The sequence below is a fragment of the Cygnus atratus genome, chromosome 9, assembly GCF_013377495.2.
Source record: "Cygnus atratus isolate AKBS03 ecotype Queensland, Australia chromosome 9, CAtr_DNAZoo_HiC_assembly, whole genome shotgun sequence".
NCBI classification, from domain to species: domain Eukaryota; kingdom Metazoa; phylum Chordata; class Aves; order Anseriformes; family Anatidae; genus Cygnus; species Cygnus atratus.
In genome coordinates this window covers 16336641-16358336 of record NC_066370.1, presented here as the reverse complement: position 1 = coordinate 16358336, position 21696 = coordinate 16336641, and the positions used below count along the sequence as shown (strand labels likewise).

The 21696-nt window shown below is 51.4% G+C and overlaps 2 protein-coding genes across 2 annotated transcripts in view; both read right to left on the bottom strand.

Moving 5' to 3' along the window:
- Positions 1 to 8711, bottom strand: part of PSMD1 (proteasome 26S subunit, non-ATPase 1) — a 71788-nt gene extending 63077 nt beyond the window's left edge. The window contains exons 1-7 of the mRNA XM_035544836.2: positions 8583 to 8711; positions 6479 to 6522; positions 5384 to 5457; positions 4969 to 5138; positions 3582 to 3787; positions 2022 to 2165; positions 1052 to 1278 (exon numbers count right to left, since the gene is read on the bottom strand). Coding sequence (XP_035400729.1) covers positions 1052 to 1278; positions 2022 to 2165; positions 3582 to 3787; positions 4969 to 5138; positions 5384 to 5457; positions 6479 to 6522; positions 8583 to 8598 — 881 coding nt within the window. The 5' untranslated portion in view covers positions 8599 to 8711. The remainder of the gene's footprint in view (positions 1 to 1051; positions 1279 to 2021; positions 2166 to 3581; positions 3788 to 4968; positions 5139 to 5383; positions 5458 to 6478; positions 6523 to 8582) is intronic.
- A 1340-nt stretch (positions 8712 to 10051) lies between these two features.
- On the bottom strand, positions 10052 to 16363 carry C9H2orf72 (chromosome 9 C2orf72 homolog). Its single transcript, XM_035544834.1, has 3 exons — positions 15808 to 16363; positions 12690 to 12806; positions 10052 to 11752 (listed from the first exon to the last, which is right to left on the bottom strand). The coding sequence occupies exons 1-3, from the start codon at positions 16361 to 16363 to the stop codon at positions 11664 to 11666; spliced, it is 762 nt and encodes a 253-aa protein (XP_035400727.1). The 3' UTR covers positions 10052 to 11663.
- Positions 16364 to 21696: the final 5333 nt, after the last annotated feature.

Sequence of the window (21696 nt, the reverse complement as noted above, 5' to 3'; positions counted from 1 at the left end):
AGGCAGCAAGGATAATTATGTCCTCACCCAAAAGCCTTGAGCTCATCCCTATTAGGATGAATACAAGAGCGTTGAAGTGGAAACAAAAGATGTTAAGCTGCTGTTAGCATCTTGTCCTATTGCTTCAAAGAGGGATTTATCAATTACTTTGTGCCTTGGCTTTTATTCTCTCTTCTTCTCTAGTGACATACTGCTTGCTATATCCATATTACTGATTTATAAGCTTTTAGAATCAGCTCCTCACAACTGCATAAGCTCTCGCACTTAGCCAGCATTTTCCATCACCCATTGTCAAAGATGGTACAGGGTCAGGCTGCATACAGCCATGACAGCTCTGGAGATTAAAGAGCAGTTGGAACACAAACTCGCACCGAATCCCTGCTGGGCAGCAGCCTTTGCCAGCCCCCTATAAAGAGGGGTTTAAAACAAAGCTATCTATGCAAAAATAAAAAGGATTGAGGGATTACTGCTGCCAATTTTAGATGTTTTTTTTTATTATTCTTTTTTATCAGGGGTTTCTACAGCTAATATCCAGTGATGCTGATGACTGAACAAGTCTTAAGAGTCATGACTTTAACAAAACTTAGACTACATTTGAACTACCTCTTTTTGCTGGAAGTACAAAAGGGTCTACAATACCACAATACCATCTCTGAACTCACCCTTCACACAAGCAGGTATGGGAATAGCTACAATCTGAAGCCAAACCTGCACCATGCTCACACCCACTCGTTCCTTAGCCCTACCAACTTCTGCAAAGACCGTACAACATCAGAGCACTCCAGAGCAACTCACACTACGGCTTAATTCATTACTGCTCATTAGCTGAGCTACTCAAGCCACACAAGTGCACCATGCTTGCCTCAACCGCACAGGAAATGCATTTTCGCAAACAGTGGATTCCGGTAACATACAATTTTATGTCTATTACCCTAACTTAAATGGAATAACTCAACTGCTTGTAATGGAGAGCCATACACAGAACAGGAGGCTCCACCACAGCAGCACTGTAACGGAACAACTCTGCCTTTTCTCAAGCCAATGCCCCCACCTGTCTTTCTCTGATCCAGGGACAGTGCCGGTGTTGGTAGATCCAGGCACAGAGGCAATGGGAGTTCCGACAGTGCGGAGATTCTGGATCACAGAGGACAAGAACTGCTGGCTAGCGCTTTCATACAGATCAAAGCAAATTTGGTAGGCCATGAGAAGGTTATCTTCCTTCACCAGTTTCTCCAAGATGTCGCTTACAGCCTGTGGGTCATCCAGGAATATCAGGCACTGAAAGAGAGGAAGGGAAACAGAAAAAAAATCAGAAATCATCTACTTCAGAATGAAAAAGCAACACCATGTGAGGCCACACTCCATTTTCCCTATTGCCTGATCTGCTGCTTCCATGGAACATTCTTTCAGAGAAAGAACCATTCCCTCTCTCTCATAGGAGGTAATAAGAATCTTCAAGGAGTTCTCACAGGTCAGTTTAAAAACATTATCTTTGTAAGCTGACCATGCTATCCTACTAAACACAGAAATTTCCAAAGCACATTAAAGTATCAGTCATTTTGTAGGGATGTCTCAGCTAAAATGGATCAGACATAACACTCCTAAGTCATGTGTACATGGTATACCAATATTGTCAAATGCTTGAGAATCTGAGTAATTTGATATCTGGTTGTCTGAATGTATTCAGACAACAGCTTATAAAAAAAAAAAGCAATTGTTTTTTGGCAGAATAAATAAAATTCCAAACTGTGAAGTTGCTATCTGATACTCCCTACAGAGGCTTGAAATAATCAGCTGTGTCTCCAAACTGCCTTTGAACACATTTCACTATTAATTGATCAAGTATACAGTATTTCCATCTGTTTTTTCACGTTCATTTCATTATAATATACACTTGAATTATTCAACCAGGAAAAAGTATTTCATTTAACTGAAAAAAAAAATAATCAAAGATGTACTCGACTTGAAATCTACAAAGACAACTTCTGAGTGATCTTTAAACAGCACTCTGAGAATTTTACCTGGCACACGTTGATGAAGTCTGGTTTCTCTAGATTCATGTAGATTTTAACTAGAACTCTCAAGACTTTATTACGGAACTGTTTATTTTGCATCAGAGACATACAGAGCTTCAAGCTGTAGGCTAGCATCCCAGGAACATCATTCTGAAACAAAAGTCAGAGAGATGAAGTTTAGGTTTGGATTGACAAGAAAGGATTTAGAGATTGGGATAAAGCTACCTCCTTTCCATTTTAAAAAGCAGAGCAGAGAAGACACACACACATAAAACTTCACACTTTCCCTTTTCAGAAAAATCTTCTCTGCAGATGACCCATCTTCAGAAAAGCTTATATACTGGTATACTGCAATTTAAAGAAAAAAATACTCCCAGAAAATGTATGGGACAAATATTCAATTCAGTAGTTAAATTGAGTCTTTAATTTAGACCTAAAATATGCAAAAGATTCATTTAAAAGTTCGATCCTTATTTCCCCCTCTTCACCTTTCCTGTTTGCTTTCCTGTTGCAATTCACTGCATTAAAATATGTCAGCAAACCAAATCATGGATCAAGAAAAGATCTCCAACACACCTGTTTCTTGCTAGAGACTGGGAACCAGATTTCAGTGCTAGACTTCAGAAAGGCAATTTGAAATAAGCAATTTGTAATATGAAGTTAGTAAAGGCATAGCACAGTAAAGGGAGCAAGGAAAGCAAGACGGATGCCTGATGATTATCACTCCCAGATACAGAAATAGGAGACATCCAAGAATACTGGAAAGCTCTAAACTACAAAGTGGTATAATCTAAAGGATTTACTTGTTCTGGCATAGGACTGAGACACCGCAGCACAACGAGATGAGACGTACTCACAGAATTGCTGCAAATGACTACAGGCATGCTTCTCTTAATGCCACGTCTTGGTAAAATGACTTATCTTAAACCCTCAGTGAGGCATGTTAAAGTCAGACCGTACTGCCCTGCAGTCAGGGCGGGCTAACTTTGCACATGGCCATTTTCTGAGAATTAGAGCACCTCACCCAGCAACTGGATATTCTTTATTATTGTTTTTTTTTTTTAATTATTATTATTAACCTGTCATAAATAAATCACTTACCTATCCCTAAAGATCCCTTCTACTGAATCACAGCAGATGTCAGGCACAACAAAATAAAAGTTCTTCTTACGTTAGGCCAGACCTACAGTCTGTATCGTATCAGTGTCATACCTCTGCTAGTAGCTGACCGGGAATACCTAAAGAAAACGGCATGCATCCAGGCTTTCTGGGAATCTTCCCCCAGCAGCTTGCAGCTCAACAGTTTTTTTAAGCTAGTGGTCTCTTGATAACTGCCTAATTGATAGTCTTGAGCAGCTTTGTCTTCCATGAAGATGTTGAAGTGAACCCCCTGCCCCAACTCACTCCCCTTCACAAAAACTGCATAAACGCTTCCCCCAGGTTTCATCTCTTATCTTGCCCACACAAAACAGATCAAGTTCCAAAGCAACACAGATCTTGCACTTCACTTCTGGATCCACGCCTGGAAAAGCCTAGCTGTATGCACATCCTGTCTCTTGCACGTACCGATTCAAGGATTGTTTTCTCAAAGATGTCCAGCCTGCGCGTCTCCAGTGCAATGCCAATCGCCTGCTTGTACTTGTGGTCATCCAAGCATCGCTGGAACATTTTGTTCACTATCCCTTCTAGCCTTTCATCGACCGGTTTCTTCTCCCCTTCCGGCAGCTCCGCGTTCTCCACACACTGCTTGGTATAGTGGTCGATACACTTTGCTGAAAAGATATTAAACAAATGTCGGGGAAAAGATGTCAGCTTCTTAGATGTTTGCAGTTTTCACACAGGTTGGAAAACAGCCAGAGACCAGCGGGGTGGGGGGGTGGAAATAAGCAATTATCACTTAAGACATTTAGATGTCTATGCATACCTGCAAGACTAACAATACAGACACCTTCATCTTGTCAAAATACACCTATGCCACTGGCACTGAAGTCAACCAATTCAGTAGAAGATCACAGTCTCTACAGACGTACCTAAACACTTCTATCTCAAGTAATTACCCCATTTTAAAACAACCACCCAAACTCTTCTACCTAAAATTCAAGCATAGCCAGAGTATCGATTTATTCCGAACTAGGTAACCTGGTGCTCACCACGCTGGTCTGTCCATCTGGAAGGCACGTGCGTACACGCATTCCACCAGCAAAACACAATGTACAGGAAACTGTGTGAAGATGAGGCACAAGAGCTATTTGTGCAGTCGAAGGCGCGAACGATAGCAGAAGATGCCTACCGCTCCTAACAAACTCTGATTTTAGCACTGAAACCAATAAGTTATTTTTAAAATGGAACCAAGGACATGTTCTTTGTTCAAACAGCAGGGTATTTTAAATAAATGCAGAAACAGCAGTAGGAGACTTCCCAGATCCACTGTAAGCATTGGCTGGGGAGACTGAAAGCCAGCCCTTGTCCATCAAATCCTCTCAAGGGCAACTGATACAAGTGGTCAATACGTTAAAAAAAAAAACTTTCAACTTACACACGCCTTGCTATTTTGTTTAAGGGGGGAATAATAAAATTGTGCCCCTCAGGCGTGCAGCTACTTTTATTAGCTGATTATTTCCAAGGTTATGCTGACATTAACAATGACATCAGAACACAAATGAGAGAAGGGAAAACACACAAGCAAAGCAATCTTGCGGTGAGGAACTTGCAGTGAGATAACAGTTAAGAACAGGAAAAGATTGCCAGAACTCCTAAGTGAGTTCTATTAAAAAATCCCAAAGCAGATGGGAAAAAACACAAAAATAAACTGGATAAAAGTAGCTGCAGCATCAGTTTGAATGAATATAAGAGGAAGAGAAATATGGAGAAAAGCAGCTAAAGAAGTGAAATCTCTACGGTACAGTCGTTTTGGCAACACAAGAGCTTTTCTTTTGCAGCAGCAGTTGTTTACCAATGATCGTCTCCACATATTCCGAGTTGTCATTGACGTTGAAGAGGTCACCTGCTCCCAGGGCATAGTTCAGCGATTCCTCAAAAGCTCCCAGGTGGTAAAACACTTTGGAAGCAACTAAAGCAGCAAACTGCCGGCTCCGGAAGCCCTCATCTTCATAGAGGACTTCACTGAAATGAAGAGAGGGAAGAACATCAACTCTGTGTGCCCTGTTCTCAAGGCCACATAACAACTCGACTGAACTTTCATCTTTGGCACCACAGCACCAACCCCAAAACCACTTCAATTAGTACTTTCCAGGAAGCACGAGGCTAAATTCTATACTAGCCAGTATCAAACAGGGAAAACTACATCCATTTATATCTCGTATTCTTTTAAAGCAGCACACCCTGCAGTAGTGAGCATTTTCTCTTACATTTTGTCCACTGACTCAGAGATTTCTGCCCAGAAGTCATTGACAACAGCATTCAGCTTGTGAAGAGCAAACTCCTACAGAAAATGGAGAAAAAAAAGTCATATTACATAAAAAAAATGCATTTATTACCTTTCCTTGATAAAAATGATGTGCGAAGTAAGACTAATACGATAAAAACTGACGCATTTAAGCAGCATGTTCTACTTTAAAAGATCTTTGTAAACATTCACTAATCTTTGTAACTCCTTTGCAAAGAAAAGGCTCTTCTCTAAGGCAGACATCCCCGATGCCCCTTCCCATGGTCTCTTTGTGATGACTGACTGGATAAAATAACTGACAGCTGAAATTCCTAAAAATATAAAGTTTTCAAAGCATTTGCGGCAACCTTAGCACAGCACACAGAACTCTGGCTGTGGTCTACACATCATTATGAATTTGGACACAGCGCTTGGGCAGATGAACGACATCCGGACTAGAATCAGCCCACCCGCAGTCAGCTCAGAGCAAAAGCAGGGTTTATTCAGGTCTATCACCACCTATAAACGTTTCCAAGTGAAATAGTCAGGGGATTGCCAATATTATAAGATGCACCTCCCCCTTCCAAAATCAGTACGTCACCACTTTCGGTGTTCAGCGTTGTCTGGATTCATATGGATTTACACACTGCGGACTGCAGAGCTCTGACTGCTGTTCTCTTCTGCTACCAACGTGTTTTTCTTTCAAGAGAAAACTAAATGCGATTATTGTTTTTAGCACAGCTGGAGACATGTAAAATTTGATATTCTTCAGCTCTGAATTTTGCATAGTCAAAACGCAGCCTCTGGCACGCATGTAAGTAACAAATTCCCGTTACCATCAGAGAACTGGGAGCTTCGGCAAAGCTCCAGTTTGTTCCCTGTTCAGAAGCAGGGAGTTTGCCATCTGTTACCATGTTATTTAAGCCTTTTCTTTCAGCTTTCAAGCTGGCTATGATTTGTTGCTGTCCAACCGTTACAGTTACTGAGATCCAATCACTTCGGACTGGAACATAATGCTGTCAGCATAATGCATTTGCTATTATTTGTTCCCAGACATAATCAGCAGCATTGAGGTTACCTTGAGTTGTGGCTCTTCTTCATCCAGAAGAGAGATAATTCCAGCTGCAAAACAAGATCACAGTCAGTTTGGGACTCTGCTTTAAAGGTGAATTTAGCTCAAAACCAAAAGATGATGAAAGAAGGATGTCTCCGGAATGCTGGTTTAAAATTCTCAATATCAAAATTCAAAGGCCAGATCCACGTTTACATTAAAGATGAACATAAAAGCTCAGAATTTATAAGTGGAAAGGTACACTCTTTATAAGCGATGATCCTTTTAGAGGAAAACGTATGAGATAGGAACTCAGAGAACCTGGAGTTTACTTCCAGCTCCATCACTAGTTTGCTGGCTGTTCACTAGCAAGTCACTTCCATCTCACCTAACGGGAATAAAGATCACTTCAAAACATCTAACCTTTTTCGTAGCACAAAAACAAGCCTCATTGCTAAGAGAAGACATCGTATCTCTCAGCTTTATCATGGTTCCTGACGCTGTCCCAGAACAGTTGTACAAACAGCTACAGAAACTGATGTAACTGGAAGAGAAGCCCACGGTTCCTTCAAGAGCTCACTCTGAAGAGTGGTTACAGGTGGTTCATCGTCAGACTGCAAGGATGCAGCTGAAAAGGCGCATCCACACAGAGGATGTGCCCAAAATTCAACACAATTCCCTGCTTTTAATCTTCCGCTTGTCACATAGATTGATAGCCTTTTTAAATCTGCAGAAGACACCAAGTTACAAAGGCCAGAAAGCCTACTGAAGGGCAGAGCCGGGCTTTCACAAGATTTTGACAAACTGGGAAGAGAGGGAGGAACCCGAGGTGGGAGGGATCTAAAAGGAGGGCATGGAACACAGCTAAAACATACGACACAGGAAGGAACCACAGCAGTAGGGTCAATTCAGGTGAAACCCGATCAGCAATATCGCACGGCTGCACTAGGAGGCATAGAACCAAGCTTCACGCTGAGACGTGTAAGTGAGGATGTCTCCCGGCAGACCCGAGGCAATCCTTCCTTCCGCCTGGCACCCACACGCCTGTGCCTGAGCGCTGGGTCCTGCACCAGGAGCCCCGCTTTTAGGGCTTCGGAACAAACTGGGGTGTTGAGCAATACGAGCCAAGAGGTCTAGGGCTCAGAACTTGGGAAGGGTGTGGGGAGCGCTGTAACTGCTTCGTCTACTGACATCCGGAAAAAAGCACAGCGTTCATACGCGAATAAGGCGGGTGGCAGCAGAAACAAGGATCTGATCTCTGTCGGATATGAACAGGAGCTGTAGGATCGAGGTTTATTTGGAGCTCTCCAGGCAGGCCAGGCAGCACTCCTCCTTCCTGGGGTTTTCTGCTACTCTGCTCCGAGTACACGTTTTGCTTTTATAAGCTCCTGCATTTGTGGTAAAAGCAATCTTACTGCTCTTCAGCACACCGCTTCCACCTTTTTAACAGCCGTTTAACACTAATTCCTACTTCTTCTCAATTAAAACAAAACCTAAAACACAAAACAAAGGCTTCGGAAAGAGAGAGCTCCGTGCAGGCCGCTACCCCCTGCCTTGTTTCCCCCGCAAAGCCGCACTCAGCCACGCGATGATTTCTGTCCCGAGCGCCCTCGGAAACGCTTTTTGTATCTTCTCACTCTACAAAAGACCCCAGCAGGCCCAGAGGCAGCGCTTAACGCCTCGCCCCCCACCCCCCCCCCGCCCCTTTCCCCGGGCCCTCTAGTCTCCCCCTCCCTCCGCAAGGCCTCTGTGGGATCAGGACTTCCCCCCCCCCCCCGGAGACATCACCCCGCGGCTCCCCCGCCTCGTTTCCCTCCTGGGGCCGGGCGCCACGCTCGGTGCCTTACAGAGCTCCGCCAGACACCGGCGCCCCCCCACCCCCGGGCCGGGCTTCTACGGGACGCCGATTCCGGCAGCGGCCACGGCCCCGCTCCCTCCGAGCCTCGCTGAGGCGACGGCGGCGGGTGCAGGAACCGGGGGGTGGAGGGCGGGGGGGTCCCCGCGTTCCCCCCCCCCCCCCCCAACTCGGGTGCCGCCAGCGGCCCCCCCCCGCGGCCTACGGCGGCGCCCGGTGCCGGCCCTGACTCAGCGAAACCCCGGCGGGCGGCACGGCCCCGCTCGGCTCCCTCACCGGCCGAGGTGATCATGGTGGCGGCCCGCGGACGGAGGTGGCGCCCAGCTCCGCCCCGCCTCGCCCGGCCCCGCCGCGGCACTACAGCGCTGCCCCCGCCGCCGCTCCGCCGCCGCCGCCGCCGCCGCTCCGCTGCCGCCCGGCCCGGAAGTGCCGCCGAGGTCCCCTTCCGGCAGGGCGCCCGCGGCTGGCGGGAGGAGGTGGCCGCGCACAGCGCCTGCCGGGAAAGGCGCCCGCTGGGCAGGCGCGCGGAGGGCAGCTCTCAGCCCCCGCTCATGGCGGCGACGAGGGGGCCTCGCGCCTCAGGGGGCGGGGGGCGGGGCTGCTCCAGGCCCCCCCTCATCCCTGCCCCGTCCTTACCCAGTAATTGCCCTCGTCGTTACCCCATCCTTCCCCAATAATTCCCCAATAAATCTCCCATCCTGCCCCCAATCCCTTTCCCCAGTCCTTTCCCAATAATTCCCCAAATCCCCTTTCCCAATCCTTCCTCAGATCCTTCCCCAATAATTCCCTCAGTCCTTCCCTCCATCTTCCTCCCCAATCTTTCCCCAATCCTTCCCCAATAATTCCCCAAATCCCTTTTCCCAGTCCTTCCCCAAATCCGTCCCCCAAGCTTTCCCCAATAATTCCCCCAATCCATCCCATCTTCTTCCCCTAACCCTTCCCCAATGATTACCCAAATTCCCTTCCCCCAATCCCCTTCCCACCCATCCTTCTCTCAGTCCCCTTCCCCAGTCCTTCCCCAATAACTACCCAAATCCCTTTCCCCAGTAATTTCCCCAATCCTTCCCCTCCATCCTTCCCCCAGTCTTCTTCCCCCAACCCTTCCCCAATAATTCACCCAATCCTTCCCCTCCATCCTTCCCCCCAGTCCCCTTCCCCCAATCTTTCCCCAATAATTACCCAAATCCGCTTTCCCAGTCCTTCACCCCAGTCCTTCCCCCAGCAGTCAACGGTTACAGCACAGGGCAGCACCCCTATCTCCCACACCGCTCCTGAGCCGAAGGTGCCCCAGCCCAGGGCCCTGTATGGGCACGTCGGGCTGCTGGGGCTGCGCTACAGAAATCCAGCTCAACAGCGGTGCTGCTACACGGCAGCAGCTCAGTGTCCGAATGGGCAGCGTTGGTTTTCTGCCAAACAGGAAAAATAATTTTCTGGTGGGCTTGAATTCCTCAAAGAAACCTGTGGCCGTGGTGAAAGTTATTAAGGAAAAGTACCAGAGCCCAACCCATGGTGCAGGAGGGGGCCAGTTCTGCTCCTCGTAGGCAGTTGCTTTTACTTCCTCCAATCTTACCTGCTGCCCACAGGCAAGCAGCCCGCCTGAGCTGGTCTACCTCAGTGTATGGTTCCATACACTGGGGTCACTTCCATTCCCTCCTAACACTCGTTTTATTTAAATTTAGAGAAACATCATTTAATCCATGTATAACATTAGTTTGAAGACGACGCTATAGTAAACAAACAAGCAATTTGTAATTCAGAAATGAAACGTCTTTATTCTTTACAGCAAACACTTAGAATAACAGAGCCCTTAAATTATGAAATCACTTAAACATGTAAAATTTAATACAGCACCATCGTGTACCCACTTAATGCAGGAAAAAAAAAAAGTTACTTCGCTCCTCAGCCAAAGCGAAAAAAATACTTGGGGTCAAACGCATTCCCACTCACACCTCTACGTCACTGGCACTTCATCAGTTTCAATGCAAATTTCAGTGCGAGAGAAATGCGCAATGATTTACCTATAAATTACCAGTAAATAAATCCATTGGATTTGTAACTCGGTGATCTTGGTGGTCTCTTCCAACCTAGATGATTTTGGGATTCTGTAACACTGCGGTTTAACTGCAGATCTGTAGTGGGTCTCTTCTTCATTGGTACATTCTGGGTGGCAAAGGCCAAATACTGCAAGAAAATAAAGATTCACCTCTCCCAGCCCGAAGGGCAGAGCAGCACCATCACGAAGGGCAACGACTCTAGCCTCAGCGTTACCGTCGTCACCCTGGTGAGGTAGGCAAGGCGTCGCCATCCCCATCCTGCTGGTGGGGAGACTGAGGCACGGGAAGACCGCTCACGGTCACAAGCAGAGCCGGGTGACAAACCCAGCCCCTGCTTCGGGTAAAAGCTTGAGAAAAGCCAAAGGCACGCTGCTGGAGGGGAGTGCTGGCTGGAGCCGGCAGTACTGCAGACGCTCTGCTGCCACTGGGAAAAAGAAGTGAGAAAGAAGACAGATGGACACGCAGGGAGGACGCACTGCCGTCATCCAGCAGGGAACGGGGAGGCAGGACGTGAGGGGCTGAAGCTTCTGGCCTGAGCTGGGTGAAACTCCAAAGGGACAGCCAGGAGCAAACACAGCCCAGCAGCTTGTGCCGCAAGCAAACCAAGACCCGTTTTCGGTTGCATTAAAATAAGCATAATACAGGTATTCTACCGTTATAACAATATTCCCTGTAAACCAAGGATTTGTAATTTTGTTGCTCCACAGACTAGGGGTAGCCTTTTGGAACTGCTTAAACATTTCTTCACATCGCTTATCTACATCTAAGCCTTTTCAGCTGGCCAAGACCTCATATTTAGTCCCACTGCAGTCTTCATGTCACCGTGTTGTCTTTCCTTTTTTTTTTTTTTCTTCTTGATCAGAGAGAGGGCAGGAACTTCAAAACAGCAATAACGCATGAAAACAAGGCAGCAGACTGTTTGCCTGAGAGGCCAGCCCTGGCAATCTCAGTGGGGAATTTTGCTCTAAATTAGCAAGCATTCCCCTTTCTTCATGCAGACTGACGCCCAAAGTCCCCACGTCACCTTGCCCAGGGTACATGCCCAAAGGGCTTCTCCAAAGCCCAGTGTCCACCGGCACCTGCAGGCACCCCCCAGGCAGCAGGGCGCAGGGCAGTGGGTGGCTCTGGCATGGACCTTGGAGGCTGTTGGCAGCCGTGGAAGACCCTGGCGAATTCCAGCATCTCCTGGGAGCAGTGGGCTCTGCGAGGAGAGCGTGAGCAGGCACACAGCAGCTCCTCCTCCCGCTGCTCCACACCAGCCAGGCAGGACCAGGGCATGGATCGTGCCGGGTGCCCCGCAGCTCTAGGTGTCCGTGCCTCCTGCAGCTTCTTCGTAGTTTCCGTTGGGAGACAGGCTGGTCAGAGCCACTTCCTGGGGGTCCTGCTGGTCATCTGCAAAGAGCACAGAGGGGTCAAAGGAGAGCTGGGTGGGAAACCCTTCCTCGTGTAAACTGCAACTTAAACCAACACGGAAATAAAGCGTAGGGATGAAGCAATTGATGTATTCTCACAACCTAAGCACAGCTGCTTTTTTTTCGTAATGGATTCTCGTTTTGTTTTACAAACTCAGCATCACTTCACCAAGTAGAGGTGACCCATGAGCAAAGGAGCAGCATCCCTGCAGACAGCCCCACGGACTCCTGCAGACTCAGCAACCTCAAAATGCTCTGTGCAGGTATGAGGCTTCGCCTGCCTGGCATCGACTGCAAGATCAGGCACATCAATTTTCTGAGCCGCTGTCTTCCCCGAGAGGAGCTGTCTCAAAGCTGCACAAATTGGCCATTTCAGTTGTTTTCTCAGACCCTCATGCTTTTTTACAGAGGACCCCCCCTGCTCACACGCTCCGTGCAGCAGCATGGATCTCCACACCACGCCTGAACAATTTCCTTCGAATCAGTGAGCCCAGGGCTGACCGCACTCGTGCTCATCCCTGCCAGCCCCAAATGCAAGTGGTTTGGGAACGCTGCTCCCAGCAGTATTTGCAGAAAACATCACGTAAGATCGGGATGATGCTTCCAATTCACTGCGTGGATGCAGAGCAGTCGTGTCGCCAGGATATCCTGCAAAACGCAGCTGAGCCCAGCAGTCCTCCAGGGGCGTAGCTGGACACTGGACCCAGAGTGCCATTATTTAGACAAGTGAAAGGCCAGCAGACACAGCTGCCAGGTGTCTTTATGTTCTGGCCAAAACTGAGCCAGAGAAGAGATGTCTGGAGCTGGAGCTGGCTTCAGGAGGCCACCAGCAAGGGGTGTGGGCATGAGGACCACCAGGGAGTTGGTGAGGAACCTCCAGCAGTCACACAAGGTGTACTCACGGGAGCTGGGCATACCTTCATGAACGTTGTTTGCATCTTTCGATATGTGGCCTTTTCTCCGGCTCCTCCGGCTCCAAGAAGCGCACTGCAGGAAGGCAGGCAGCCTCCACCTCTCCCTCTCCTTCTCCTCTTCTGGACAAACGAGAGAAGACCAGTTCAGAACAGTGCTGGGTCTGTGCCGTGCTCCCCCACCTCCCGACTCACCCCCTCCAGCAGCAAAACTGGGGCCCTCCTTGCTGAAAAGCACAGGGCAGCTCCTGGAAATCCTTATCTCAGGCTTTCAGTGCCTGGAAATTTGTCCCCAGTGTTGGTTTCCACTGTGCGACAGGGCTGCCAGAACCCACCCCGAAGGCTCGTTTCCCCCAGCAGACGCTGGTTTGGACACAGCCGCTGGCGGCCCAGGAAGAGAAACCTGGCAGGGGCTCAGCCAGCGCACGTGGTGGTCCTGAGGACTAACACGCCTAGAGCACTCCTGCAGAAGGAAGTTTTTCTTTTGTATTACCACACAGCTTCTGCCACCTCGACCTACTGACTGCTCCCCCCTTTTTTCAGCACTCCCGTGGGGAGCAGGGGCTTGCAAGACACCAAAAAACTAAAGCTGTAACGCTTGCAAGGTGCAGAGAGCATGTGGCCTCCATCCACATACAGCATTTTATTCTGGAGGACAATGAAGGTCACAGCAAGTTACTTCCAAGCTGCTGTAGTGTTTCACTATAACATGAAAGCTTGCAAACACTACAACAGCTCATTTTGTACGGTCTCCAAGAGCAGCAGCTCAGCATCCCCATTGAAATACCTCACAGCCTTTCACCTCCTAATCAGATCTTATCTCCCAGTGACAAATGATAAACCGTTTCAGCGTCCTTCGTCTTATCGCACCATTGCGACACCAAAAGGTTTACATTAGCCGTGTTTCCTACCCGTCCACAAACCAAAACCTGCAGCCACAAACACATCCCCTCCTCACAGCCCTCGGGGGCTCCGCACACACCGGGGCACCTGGCTCGTTCCTGCTGAGACCTGAGGCACGTGAGCCCCGTTGCTGCTCCCGTCCCAGCTCCACCACACAATGAACAGAGCCTGGGACCTTCCCAGCAAGGCGATCAGTGCCAGGGTGGCTCTCCTGGGCAGAGCAGGGCAGTGATGTGCTGGATGAGGAAAGGGCACTGAGGCTGGTCTGAAATAAAAAGGGCACAAGCACATGGACACAGCCTTACAAATTATACGCAGATATTCTGCAATCTTCCCAGTATCCTTATTCAGATGCAAGAGCATCTGTTGTCAGCTTAGCACAAGGCCCTTTCAAAGCTGAGAAGGGAAACTTCAAAGCTGAGAAGGGAAACGTGACAAGCTCAGCCCCCATTGATGACATCTTTCTGTGGCACCCCTAGAACCTGCTTTGCAGGGCGCTCCACAGCCCCAGGCCCATATTTCATACATTCCTCCCTCACACTACACTAAATATATTACTCTCCTGGGGGAAGGCCACAGGGTGAAGGAGTCCAGGCCGCACTGAAGCCCATTCTCCTCCATGTGGCTGGCACTGCCAGGTCCCCAGCTCTCCAGAGTGGCACAGCAGGAGCCATGTGGAGGTTTCGGTACATAGGGCTCACAGGGGCATGAAAAGAAGCTGACCCTGCAGCGGAGGAGCATCCTCATTGCACATGCAGGCCATGGGACACTTACATGACTAAGAGCACCCAGAGGTGAATTAAAGCTGAGTCCTCCTACCCGTGACGCGTACAAAGCACACACAAACAGGCTGCTGGCAGCGCCTGCTCAGGCTTTCTGCTGCTCTTTCTCCACTGCTCTCCAACCCCACAGCTGCACGGAGCACAAATCCACAGCCAGTCACAAAGATACATGTTTTGAGGCAAGTGCCAGCAGTGCAAAGGTGGAAAAAGGTGACACGCAGGGATGGGTTTTTGCCTCTGCAGCTGCTGTCCCACCAGAGCAGAACTGGAGGGTGCACTGGCATCTGGGAGATCACCAGAAGGAATTCTTGCAGCAGGAACAATGTGAGGAAAGCAAAAGCCTTCAGAAAGAGGGAAGATGGAAAGGGGAACACGCCTGCCTCAGCGCAAAGGGTTGGCAGAAGACAGCTCCACACCCTCCAGGGGGATGCAGTGGGTCCCACTGGTCTCAATGCCCCTCAGCATTCAGATCCAGGATCCCGAGCTGAACCGATGGGAAGAAGCCCCTGAGCTGCAGCCGGCTGTCCCCGTGTCCCTGGGGTCACAGAGGAGCTGTCCCCGCGGAGCTGCAGAGCACCGCTGGGACCCCTCAGGGGCAGGGCCCAGAAAGAGCAGAATGCCAGAGCGCCTGGACTTGAAGCAGAGCAAGAGAAAAGTGGGAAAAATTAAAGGAGGAAGAAAGGGGAACAGCCCAAGACAAGCAGTGCCTAAGATTAACGTGAGCCTGTATTTTTTTGTGTGGCTGTCGTGGGGCAGAGCCTGCCCAGCTGCCCAGCGCCCTGTGCCTGCACACAAACACGCCTCGCCTCTCGCCTCAAGGCCCCGGTGACACCCAGCTTTCATCCTGCCACCCTCACAGTGCTCACACTGGCCACCAACAGCATGTGGTTTTACACCCAAACACCCACTTGTTCTAACTCATTCCGTGAAGCCGACACGAGCACTTTCCTCCCGCAGGACCTGCGGCACGGGCTGCACCCCAAGCCCCCGTCCCCTGGACGTAAGCACGGGGTGCCACCATCTCACAGCTGCCACAGGCCACATCCCTGCCATCCAAGCGCTGCTTCAGTGCTTCCCAACCTTCCCCAGCTGCCAGGGCTGAGATTCCCACCGGGAAGGGGCAGATCCCACCGGGAAGGCTCAGACCCCGTCAGCATGGAGCCGATCCCTTTGGGAACAGCCAGATCTCCCCGGAGAGGGGCAGATCTCACCGCAATGGCGCAGCTCCCGTGGCGGAGAGCCAGGTCCAACCAAGGAGGGGCTGATCCCACCGGCCAACGGAGCAAATCCCATTGCAGAAGGCCAAACCCCATTGAGAAGCAGCACTTCTCCTTGGGATGGGCTCCCATCGGGATGGAACAGACCCCACGGGGAAGCACCACGCGGCTCCCTGACCCACCCGGGCGGGATGCCCACCCTGTGCCCGGTACCCGCGGTACCTGCGGGGTGCTGCAGGGCCGCTCGCAGAGCTCGGCAGGCTGCGGCACGGCACTCTTGGAGGGCTGCGGGGCTGCCGGGGCTGTAGCGAGCCCCCTGCACGGTTCCCGGGGCCGGGAAGTGGCGGCGGAGGGTGGCGTCCAGCACGGCCGCGTCCTCCCCGTCCCCCCCGGGCAGGAGGACACCGACGACGGCGGCGGGCGGCGGCCCCGGGGGGAGGCGACCCCGCACGTCCCGCACCACCTCCCGCAGCCGTGCCCGGTTCCCTCGGCCCCTCGCCGCCCCGCCGCGGCACAGCACCAGCAGCAGCCCCGCCGCCAGCGCCCGCCGCCCTCCGCCGCCGCCCCGGGACCGGCACCGGGAGCGGGAGGGGCAGCCCGCTATCGGTCCCGGTGTCGGTCCCGGTGCCGGAGGAGCCTCGTCTCCCAGCAAGTCTCGGGCGAACGAGGCCAAGGTGGAGGCCACCGGAGCTCCCTCGGCCACCAGCAGCACTGCCCGCCGCCCGCCCGCCCGCTCCACCAGCGCCCGCAGCTCCCGCAGCTCCTCCGCAGCCTCCATCCTCCGCAGCCTCCTCCGCAGCCTCCCCTTCCTCCGCCGAGCCCGGTCCGCAGCAGCGCACCGCCCCCCGGACCGCCTCCCGGCACCGGGCCCGGAGCTCCGCAAGGGGCTGGCCCCATCCCAGCCCCATCCCATCCCACCCTCCCCGGCCCCATCCCACCCCAACCGGCCCCAAAGCATCCCCCCGGTGCCATCCCACCCCCCCGGTACGCCGAGGCCCCTGGCACGGGCCCCCTGGCGAACGCGGGAGGTGCTGGAAGGCAGGTGAAAGAAGGTGGGAAGGGGTAGAGGAGGATGTGAGGGTTGCAAAGGGGGCGTGCGTGAGGCACTGATAGAGGAGGGGGTGACTGCACGCCCCACGGGTGTAAGGTGCACCCCCAGTGTGTGACACGCTGTGACACAGGGTGGCGGTGGCCTCCGTGGGCACCTCGGGCTATAGCCCACAGCTGGCTGTGCTATAACCGCGATAACACCACGCCATGGGGAACAGTTAGCGCCCCAAGGGCCATACCCACCCCACAGCTCACAGGTTCCCCAATTCCTGCACGAGCACAAAGCCCCAGAAGCACCACAAAGCCGAGCTGCGTCCCCACCCCACACGCTGCGCCTCGGGGTCCCTTCCCACACAATCCCCCTTCGCTCCCCCTCTGCAAACACCGCATCCCCCCCAGCACAAACACAGCCCCTCAGCCCCACCGGCCCTGGGACGCGTCCCATGGGAGCACGGGATGTTTGCAGGGGTAAGTGCAGGGCTATAATTAGGATTTCAGTGCTGGCACATGTTTAACAGCCCCGGCACAGGGAAGAGGCCACGAGTGAGCTCTGCCAGCCGACAGTGAATGAACGCCACATGAGGGCCAGTGCAGTGCCCGGCCCTGGCACGGCATTAGCATGCCTGGAGGTGAACCAGGAAGCTCTTACCCGCAGCACACGTGGTGAACGCTTTCCCTATTCCGTGTCATAAACAGGTCCCAGACTCCCCCCCCGACATTTAATAGCTCCCAGTTTAATGGGGAACGAATGGCTCAGAGGTGCCAGCGACAGGCAGCTGCCCTTGCAGAGCACCTCTGTGGGACATGGAGGTCTCAGAGCGCCGAGGATGAAAGCAGAGCAGAAATCCATGCACCCACCCAGCCACATGGGGTCTGTGATTCCCAAGAGGTGCCCCTAAGGTGGCAGAGCCAGCGTGCCCGCTCCCTGACTTTCACCTTGGCCACCAGCAGCTCCTCAGGCACAGCCGAGGTGGGGCAGCTCAGGGAGGTCGCTGTGTGCCACCAGTTTTAAGCCAGGAAAATGCATGGTCCAGCTACAACGGGCTTAGCAAACACTGCCCCACGCCAGCACCATGAGGCTGGACAGCCTGGGCAAGGGTTTCAGAGAGACTTTCTGCCCTAGCTCTTAGTAAAAGTAACTTACTCATTGACTAGTGCTGATAACCAGGTTGGGGGAGATAAACCAGGAGGATTAGGCTCCTCTTCCAAAGATCAGGGTCTGTTGTTGCAAGAGGTGTCCCATGCCAGCATGGGGATCCTGAGAGCAGATGTCAGCGTGCCAGAGCTACAGTCGGACACAGTTCAACAGCCAGGTCTGGCCTTAATGTTGCCCAGGTTTTGCGTTTACAAGGATTTCCTCTCATCTGGTCAGAATCCTGCTCGTGGCCCTGCATTTTATCTGGGGGAGAAGAGCCCTGGGTGCAGTCAGCACCAGGAGCCGTGCCAGGAGCAGCAGCAGGGACATCAGGAAGGTGCAGGTCCCCAGCAGCCCACAGCCCTGGGGTTTCTCTGCTCACACCTTCCCCTCTGACAGAATTTCGGGTATGGATCTCATGCCGGGGGTTTTCCAGAAGCCAGCCACAAGCAGAAGGGCTCCAGGAAGGGATTTGTACAGCAAGACAGCTGAAGAGCTCCTCCCTGCAAGCACCAAGCCAAGGAAAAGCTCTTGCTTTGGCCAGTTTGACCAGGGGAAGCCCAGACCTGTTTGCTCTGAGGACGTGGGATGCTCCCTGCAAACCAGCCCCATGGCACGTTAAAACTGCACGCCAGCCTGCCAAAACGCTGCTGGCACATCCTGCAGCGTGGTAGTGCCAGCAACACCCCACCTGATGTGCAAAGACCACCACAGCATCAGGCTCGCAGGGCTCTTCTCAACCAGTGCTGTGCGAGTGGCTCGCACAGAGACCCCAAAGTGCCTCGGGAAGGGGGCTTTCGGCAGGTCACTCCCCGGGTTGATGAAGTTTTTCCTTGTGGGGAGGGTACAGGAAAAATCGCAGGGATCTTCCCAGCTCAGCCCAGAACAAGCACTGCTGGCTATTTCTCCTCAGTGGCGCTGACGTTTAAACTGCCAGCACAGTCACCCAAAAAACTAATATTTGGGAACGGATGGAGCTGTTCTTTGTGGCCTCTGCGATTGTATAGTTAATTTTGGGTACACATCTACCATTGCCAGAGGGGGCTGGTTAGAAAGGTGAATGTCACCCACAATACCCAAACAACCTCGTTTACATTTCCTTACTCATTAACAGAGGCAAGATCTAACAGCAAATACACCTTTATCTCCCCTTGTGTTACTTAAAGAGATACAGCTCGCACAGGTCAGAGGCAGCCGTCAGCTCAGCAGCATTGGCAGTCCCCAACAAAGCGACTTCAGAGCTCTGGCAGGCATCCAAGCAGAAAGCCAGATGTGTTTACAAGGCCTGACACTCTGCCCTTTGCCTTCAGACAGCAATGTGACAGAAAAGTTTGTAGAAAATCTCTACAGCTTGCTCTAAATGAGACAGGGTAATTGCACCTCTTACATATGCCCATGCCTATTCAGGGCAATCACATCATCTCTTCATTTTGGACTTCAAAAGGGGGAAGAGAGGATGCTTTGTCTGGAGAAATGAATATACCCTTTATATTAGTAGTGCCTCGATGTCTAAGCAAGACCAAGGATCTGTGGGATTAGGCCCCCTTAGGAGATGCATTTACCATGATTTACCTCTCGTCTAAAGAGAGCAGAGAGAGGACAGGATAAAGGATATAAAGGGTTCTTGTCTTTCCTTTCTATTTATGTGTATCCCAAGCAGGTTTCCAACCCAAAGATTTCCCAACCCCACTTTGCCATCAGATGTTTGCTGAAGCTGCTCCCAACACCACTTTCTTCCGATGCAGACAAAACCCTGGGGTTTTTGCTTAGAGACAAGGGATCCCCGGGCCCTGCCAGAGCGAAGGAAGAAATAACCACGATGCCACTGTCCCTGTGCTCCCGGCCTCATCGGGCCCTGAAACCTCGTGGCCATTGGTTTGATGGCAGAACCTGAGCCATGAAGGACGGGTCCAACAGCTCCCCAGGCTGCACTTGTTCCAATGGGCAGAGCAGGATGTTTTGGAGCTGCCTGCTTTCACACCATTGAGCCCTGAAAGAGGCCACTGGTAGCCAGCTGGCAAGGTTCCCTCCTGGCACCCTACCTGATTGCCCCAACGTGTGTTTGGACTTCGTCCTGGCACGTAGGCACGGTGCATTGGATCAGTAAGGAGCAGGGCTACCAAAGTCGTCTTTCAGAAGGAGGCAAAGCTTGGTTTGAGTGCCATTTTGATCAAGATCTTCTTTTAGAGGTGGCAATCAGATGCTCATACACCAGGAGCCCACAGGACAGCCGATCCCTGCTGCTCGCAGTGTGTGATGCCAGCTGAGCAGAGCAGGTCATTCTCTCTGCCTCAGGAAGAGACCTACAGGCCTCGACAGATTTTTGGGCCGTGGAGCAGTGCTAATGCTTGTTAGCATGGCTCTCTCCTCTTTGGGCTCTAGCTGAGGTGGCCGGACAGCTTTCAGGCCACAGCAGCTGGTTCCTGCTTTGCTGGAGCTCGGTGCCCCTTCTCGCCCGGCAGCCATCGCCACCACATGAAAGCTCCTCAACCCTGTGTTAGTCAAAACGAGAAGGACTTTAAACACTTAAAGAGTGGCTCTCCCGTGACTTGGCCTCATTGGACACCTCATTGGAGGAGCAACCACAGCGGCAGAGCAGGCAGCTCTGAGCCTCCTGTATCCACTCAGCATGAGCCAGGGAAGGACACACGCTGCAGCCCAAGAGTGCCAGGGCCTTCTGCTTCCTCTCCTTCCCGTGTGATCGCACTCCTGCTCCAGCCACACACCCCTGCAGCTGCAGCACTGGTCCCTGCAGGGCATCCCCGTGGTCCCAGGATTGCAGCCTCGTGCTTCACAGCTTCTGTCCCACCAACAGCGCCACAAAGTGCCTGGACACGGCAGGAACGTGCCGACAGGAGAAACTTGAGTGACACACGAGTTGTGCTTGAAACTGGATGGCTAACCAGCTTTCGGATGTTTCAGCAGATAGCAGAGGCACAGGATTTCATCATGGTTACGTGCTTTAAGGATGCTCTAATGTGCTGATGAGTCTTTTGAAGCTAAACTTTCTACAACGACAAGCTGCCTGAACTGCCCGCAGCACGCAGAAAGCATCTTGTGTTGACTCGAGGGAGATAATTTCTGCTTTAGCTTGAACCAAAACAGCAAGTGCACACTCTAAAAAAAGGTGGGGCTTTACCTCAAGATGCCTGATTGCTCATGGAAGGACTCTTCCACAACAGAGAAATCAAGTCAAGTGTGCTACAATTACATCCAAACAACCAGACAAGCTCATTTTCCTCCCTGTCCTTTAAAGCATTTTTTTTTCCACAGAACCAATACCTCATCCAAGAGGCTGCAAAGTACCAGCATCACCCAAACACTTCTAGCAGTGTTGCTTTGCTTGGTATCACCTCATTATCCTTAGGGATGTGGAAAGAATCTGTACTTGAATATAACATTACTGAGGGGAAGGATCCTCCAGGTTGGCTCAGAGGCTCTGTACCAACTGCAAACCCTGCCCCTTCCATACTATATTGCACATACGTGCAGTTTCGTCAGCAGTTCCACATTATTTGATGTTTATTGCTTTAAAGCTTATAGGAACACACAGACAGGGAAATGAAATAAACACTAGGCTTTACTATTTCTTTTGGTGATAGTCGGTAGCTGGATGTAAGATCTGAAAAAAAAAATAAAATAAAAAAGACATATTTAAAATCCTAACACAAAAAAGCACAACTAACCATGGTGCCTTGTCATGCCCAGAAAGGATGGGATGTGAGTTGAGCTATTATATGGGCCATTGTTTTTAAAGACAAAAATTATCTACTGCTTCCACAGCAACACTGATTCAAGACCACTCATCCCAGTAATTCAACTGGGCCTTCCGTCAGGGTAGGCGGGAAGGTCCCCATGGATCCAGCCACTGTAACAAGTTCAGAGAGCAGGTCTTCAGCCCTTCAACTACTCTGATGTGCTCAGAG

Coding starts and splice junctions, on each gene's coding strand:
- C9H2orf72 (XM_035544834.1), bottom strand. CDS start 16,363: ATGGAGGCTGCGGAGGAGCTGCGGGAGCTGCGGGCGCTGGTGGAGCGG. Junction 12,807..15,807: donor GGCCCTGCAGCACCCCGCAG/GTACCGCGGGTA, acceptor TCGTTTGTCCAG/AAGAGGAGAAGGAGAGGGAG. Junction 11,753..12,689: donor TGCAAACAACGTTCATGAAG/GTATGCCCAGCT, acceptor TGCTCTTTGCAG/ATGACCAGCAGGACCCCCAG.